This window comes from Musa acuminata, chromosome BXJ3-4 (assembly GCF_036884655.1).
Source record: "Musa acuminata AAA Group cultivar baxijiao chromosome BXJ3-4, Cavendish_Baxijiao_AAA, whole genome shotgun sequence".
Lineage (NCBI taxonomy): Eukaryota > Viridiplantae > Streptophyta > Magnoliopsida > Zingiberales > Musaceae > Musa > Musa acuminata.
In genome coordinates, this window is record NC_088352.1 from 43,117,501 (window position 1) to 43,123,437 (window position 5,937).

The following is a 5,937-nucleotide window of genomic DNA, read 5'->3' on the forward strand; positions in this document are numbered from 1 at the left end:
CCGTTGTCCGAGGTTCGATTCCCGCACTGTAATCCAGTTCTTCTTTTACATCCTGAGTTCCAGTCATTCAGCTGCCACTCATGGATCGAAGTCGGCACAAATCCAACCAGACACTGGCAGAGTTGGGAGTTCTTCTGGTTGCAGATGCCAAAGGGCCCGCAGAGAGAATAGACATCGCAGTGAGCTAATGGTTGCGTGAAGACTGTCTGCCATTCCTGGGTCGTGTTGAGCCAGTACCACTGCCTGCCCTGTCCGGCTGAGTCGATCACGTAGCGAGTTATGAAAGCACTATCGGCGATCGTGTACGTAGCGAACTTCCGGTCACGGTTGTCGACGAAGGTGAAGTTGAACGCAGTGCTTTCTTTGGTTCCAGGGACTCCGGTGAAGTACTGGCCATTCCAGAGCCCGCTACTCCAATATATTTCAGATCCATTCCACAGGATAACATACTGGTTGGAGCCGTCAGGGTCCATGCTCTGAGCGAAAGGCCCGGGCGCAGGGTTCTCCGGGTTTTCCCACGAGGTGATGCTCTGGTACTCCCCTGTGATCTTGTTCACTCCAAGCCATCCTCCCGGCATCCATGTGTCGGTGGGATGATCGAAGCTCTGCCAGAGTAGAGTGGACGAGTTCGACCCATCTTTCAGCACAAGATTTCCAGTGTCGAGAAGGACCGCCACGCTGGCGTTCGAGGTTGATATGGTGGAGTTGGAAGACCAGATGGGGACTTTGAAGCTGTTGAGGACGACTAAATTGCCATCATCGGAGAGACGCAACTCTGCATCGGTGGCGTTGGAGACGGGGTTGCCTCTGTTTGCCACCCAAACAACAGTCTGCCCCGGGAGTTTCTTGTACCATATGCCTACGTAGTAGTTGCCGGAGTTACCTGGAGTGAAGAAGCCCAGCTCAAAGTTGCCTTCCTTGGCGATCATCGTCTGCCTTCCAGAGAGAGATTGACCGATAGAAATGGTATCGCTTGCCGAAGAGCGATGGATAGGTTGAGAGAAGAAGAGAAGGGAAAGAAGGACCGGAAGAGAGAAGATGTTGGTGTCCATAGCCAAGTGACGTGCGACGAAAACCATTTGGTCGCAGAATGCTTAGCTTTATGGACGGTCCCTTCAATTCTTTCTACCTACCGTGACAGATGTCTAATTCGCATTCAAGAGAGAAAACTATAGCTTACATGTCTTGATCAGCATGCAACATCCACCAAGACATCCAATCACACACCTTGGCAAATGGCTACGGTGGACTCACTTGGCGATCCTTCGTTCTTGTTCTTTGACTGGTTTAAAGATCAATATTCTAGACTCCGGCCAAGCATTTCTTAAAGCCACGCAGGGTTAAATTAAAGGTCTGAAGTAAAGCCAACTGATGGAGTGCTTATCGTAGATAACGTGATAGACTAAGCACTCTACTACACATTCCTGGCGGCTAACTCTTATGAATGCATTGTCGTATGGAAAACATTCCAAGGAAGATTCTATTTAGCTCTTTCTGGGGCAGGAAATTGAGTCCAGCAGTGTTCGGATGACGTAATCGCATGCATCAACCAACACCTGGCCGTGGTGTGGTGACCTTCTAGATGGAGTGGATGCGTAGTGTTCCTTAAATTCGGTCGTCCATGGACGGGATTCCATCACGCTCACCATGTCAATTTAGGTGGTTTCGAATAGTGATGACGATGAAGACGACGACGACAACCGCGATCCTTCTCGGATGCAACAGGATCCTCTGAGTCAACAATGGACGGCTATGACGCTCGCTAGTATTCGTCTTCTTGTGAGAGCTCGACAGCCGATCATGGCGACGTCAGCTGCAAAATGTCACCAACTCCAAGGAGAGTCTGGAAAGCCTTCTCATACAATCAGAGATAGTTGGGGTTGGATACTGCGTTGACTAAATCACATTTATACATCAACAAAAGCAGCAGCTACTTTGCTCAGCTTCTCCACAAAGGACATCGTGTGTGAATAACTTTCTACTATTACATCCATCTCATCGACCTTCCAACATCGTCATCGATACGTGGTTTGTGGACGAGTCTTGCTTGCTTGTAGATGAATTGGTTTCAGATGGATCTTTTGCAACGATAAAACCTGGTTGTCTTGGCTGCGGTAGGAGAGCACTGTCACCGCCCAACATCTCCACCACCGACGACATCGTTGGTCTGTATTCTGGTCGATCTTGAACGCACAAAAGTCCCACCTTTATACACTTCATGACTTCGGCCACGGGAAGCGACGACGGCCCCATTGACGCATCCGCTAATTCCAGCCCTTTACCTTCATTCCAAAGACTCCATACCTGAAATCGATTTCGTAATTAAGGTTCAGAATTATGTATGCATTGAAGTGGAAGTACAATGTAAAAGATGTCGCACTTACATGTGCTAGAAGATTTAGGTGGTGTGAAGATTGATAGACTCCTCTGTTCTTTCTGCCACTTACGATTTCCAGCACCAAAACACCGAAGCTGAAGACGTCAGATTTCACCGAGAAGATTCCGTCCATGGCGTACTCGGGAGACATGTATCCACTGCATTGTTAGGGAAGATGATAAGAGACCTTCGCAGTACGAGCACCGTGAGATAGGATCTAGAGTTGGCACGTACTACGTCCCGACGACTCTCCTGGTTCTTGCGTCTGTTTCGTCCCCTCCAAACATCCTTGCCATGCCAAAGTCCGATATCTTGGGGTTCATATCCTTGTCAAGAAGGATGTTGCTAGCTTTCAGATCCCTGTGAATGATTCTGAATCTAGAATCACGGTGGAGGTACAGAAGGCCTCGAGCAATCCCCACGATGATGTTGTACCGTGTTTGCCAGTCCAACAATGCCCCTTTAGTCTTGTCTGATTACAGATTCAGCATCAATCATTCTTCAGCTAAGCGAGCTAAGATTGAAAATGGAAGTAGTGAATGGAAGATTAACTAACCAAACAAGATGGAATCCAAGCTTCCGTGGGGCATGTACTCGTAGATCAGCATCCTCTCCCCTGCTTGGATGCAGCAACCCAGAAGCCGGACGAGGTTACGGTGCTGTAGCTTCGCAATTAGCGTTACCTCGTTCTTTAACTCAGCCAGGCCCTGCGTCGATGTCTCGGATAACCTCTTCACAGCTATCTCTTGTAGCTCCCGCAGCTTACCCTGTAATCATCGCATTCAAAGGCCAGTTAACTCGAAGCACATCGATTGTCAATAGTAGAGAATTTGGCGAAGCTTCAGCCTGTTGAGCTCGTTTACACCTTGTATACTAGACCAAAACCGCCCTCACCAAGCTTGTTGTCCATGGAGAAGTTGCCGGTGGCGCCTGCTATTGTGTCTAAATCATATAGTGGGAGGTCCAAGTCCTGTTCGTGTGTTTCTTCGTCAATGTAGCGATCTGTGAAGCAAATTGACCGGTAAAAAGTATATCTCACAAATTTAGTAGAAGGAGATGACAAGCGTTGATGATACTTCTTCTCTTCTTCCTTCTCCAAACGAAGCAAGCAACAGAAAGCAGGAAAAAGGTTGCCAGAGCAGAGACTACGATGATGATCACGACCACATGATTCCGGTGAGACTGGTTTGATTCAGAGCCTGAAAGATAAACGTCATCTCGTTAAGTAAAAAACAGATCAGTTCCTCACGCAGACTACCATGATAAGTGATCGAACGTACCAAGGTCGGCAGCCGCCAGCCTGACATAGATATCTTGTCCTGAACCACTGTCGTACATTTTGATATCGGTGAGCTCCGTCGTCCATATGATGCACCCGCTGCCGCTCCCGGTCCCACTGATGTTGGCGCTGGCATAGGCTTTGCAGGAGCAATTCCTCCGGCACAAAACCTCGCACTCCTCCAGGCTCATGCTCCTGACCACCATCGACGTCGACGTGTCCGGTATCTTCACGCTGCTGAGTGTGATAAACCCATCGGTCCCGTTCCGGCAGTCCAACTCCGTGTTCCGCACGCATCCGTCCGTCCCCTCCCTCGGACTCCATCTGCTGCGATTCTTGGGGTGAAACCCCTGCAAGCACTTACACATCGCGAATTCGTTGGGGTGGCAGACGCCGTAGGGGCCGCAGGGCGACAACATGTCGTCGCACTGGTCCTGGGGCGCGGACCAGAAGACGCTCCACCTCTCTCTGTCTTCGAGCCACACCAGGCGCTGCAGGATGCCCGACTGGTTCATGACCAGCCTTGAGACGACCGAGGGGTCGCGCGTGTAGAACGAGTACACGATCTCGCGGGCGTCCACCACGAACACCATGTGGATCACGTCGTCGGTCTTCATGTCCTGGATGCCACTGAACTGGCGGCCGTTCCATGAACCCCCACGCCAGTACGGCCGGCTCCTGGACCACAGAAATATTTGGGGATTCCCGTGCTCGTCGATGCCGTTGGCATACTCGCCCGGCGCCGGATCGCTGACGCTCCTCCAAGCCGTGAGGTTGCGGTCCAGCCGGCTCGTTAGGTTCCACCCAATCTTCATGCCCGGCAAAAGCGTGTCCGTCAGGAAGTCGAAGCTCTGCCACGCAAAGCCTCTCGGGTCGTCGTCACTGCCCTCCTCCTCCACGACGAAGTTCCCGTTGTCGAGTAGCCGCGCCACTGGGTTCCCAAGGGCCAGCGAACCCGAGGACCAGATGACGGTGGAGTTCTTGCCATCGGTGATCACGAGTGCTCCGTCCGTCTCCAAGGACAGCTTTCCGGAACGGCCGGTGACCGGCCGCTGGCGGTTGGCAACCCAGACCACTGTCTGGATCGGGATGCGGTGGTACCATATGCCGATGTAGCGGTTGGTAGAACCGACGGGGCTAAAGAAGCCCAACTCGAAGCTGCCACCAGCGGAAATTAAGCTGGTTTCTCCGTCGTCGACGAGAGGTCGGTTGGGTGTGACAGTGTCGCCTCCAATGGCGGGGGAACAGAGGATAGAAGCAGTGAGAAGGCAGAGAAGCACCGAGGCCTTCGTCATCCGCCTGGCCAACACCAATCACTAGTGCTAAGTTTCAGACATATTTTAAGCGCTATCCGTCGGACTATTATTTTTTTACGACATTGACTTTTCTCTGTTAGATTATCACTCGGTCAATTCAAAATTTTGACTTTAACTCAGCGACGACTTCAAATGAATTAAAAATTTTAAATCAATCTCGTATCCAATAAAAACAGTCTCCAACTTTTTTGGTCTATCAAATATGAGTCATGACGTTGAGATGTCAATAAAATTTTAAATCAATCTCGTGTCCAATAAAAACAATCTCCAACTTTGTTTAAACGATGCATCATTTTTCAGAAATATATTACGAAAAGAATCTGTTTTATTTATTAAGATAATAAATATTTATATAAATTTTGAGAAAGAGATTTTATTCAATTATATATTCAAATCACGTAATAGCCCTCTCGTGACATCGGATGATTATCTATCGACACTCAATAACTCGGCTATCATAACCGATTGTATTAGATTTGAAACTTTCAAGCATATTAGTTCGGTATCAAAAAGTGTAGTACTCATATAGAACATTTTTTATGTCTCAAGTCTAAAGACCATATACACCATTGGGACGACGAATTATTGTTTGATAATGAGGTATCTTAAATCATCCAGTATTACATGAGCGGATCGATCGGTGAACTCATTCTCTGATAAGTATCTACACTGTATCTTTAGTGTCCCCACATGAGCAGCTATAAGACCAGCCACCTCTATCATATGGACGGGTATATAGTATACTAGTCTGTGTGGTTATCTCGATGTCCCTCTTGAGTCACCTATGATCGGGATTATTTAGGTTCTGTATTTAAAGACAAATCGATCTCATTATTGTGATTTCATCGTGATCTAATTCTAATTGCACGGATTCATATATATATATATATATATATATATATATATATATATATATATATATATATATATATATATATATAATATAGTGAGAAAAAAATAACAAA

General features: G+C 48.0%; 2 protein-coding genes across 2 annotated transcripts in view; both read right to left on the bottom strand.

Annotated features, from left to right (window-relative positions):
* Positions 1-1,075, bottom strand: part of LOC135635882 (G-type lectin S-receptor-like serine/threonine-protein kinase At2g19130) — a 2,676-nt gene extending 1,601 nt beyond the window's left edge. The window contains exon 1 of the mRNA XM_065147304.1: positions 1-1,075. This exon is cut by the window's left edge and continues 1,601 nt beyond it. Coding sequence (XP_065003376.1) covers positions 1-1,052 — 1,052 coding nt within the window. The 5' untranslated portion in view covers positions 1,053-1,075.
* A 784-nt stretch (positions 1,076-1,859) lies between these two features.
* Positions 1,860-4,952, bottom strand: LOC135637189 (receptor-like serine/threonine-protein kinase SD1-8). Its single transcript, XM_065149713.1, has 7 exons — positions 3,658-4,952; positions 3,454-3,576; positions 3,243-3,379; positions 2,934-3,144; positions 2,612-2,849; positions 2,385-2,535; positions 1,860-2,304 (listed from the first exon to the last, which is right to left on the bottom strand). The coding sequence occupies exons 1-7, from the start codon at positions 4,949-4,951 to the stop codon at positions 1,996-1,998; spliced, it is 2,463 nt and encodes an 820-aa protein (XP_065005785.1). The 5' UTR covers position 4,952; the 3' UTR covers positions 1,860-1,995.
* Between the last annotated feature and the right edge of the window lie 985 nt (positions 4,953-5,937).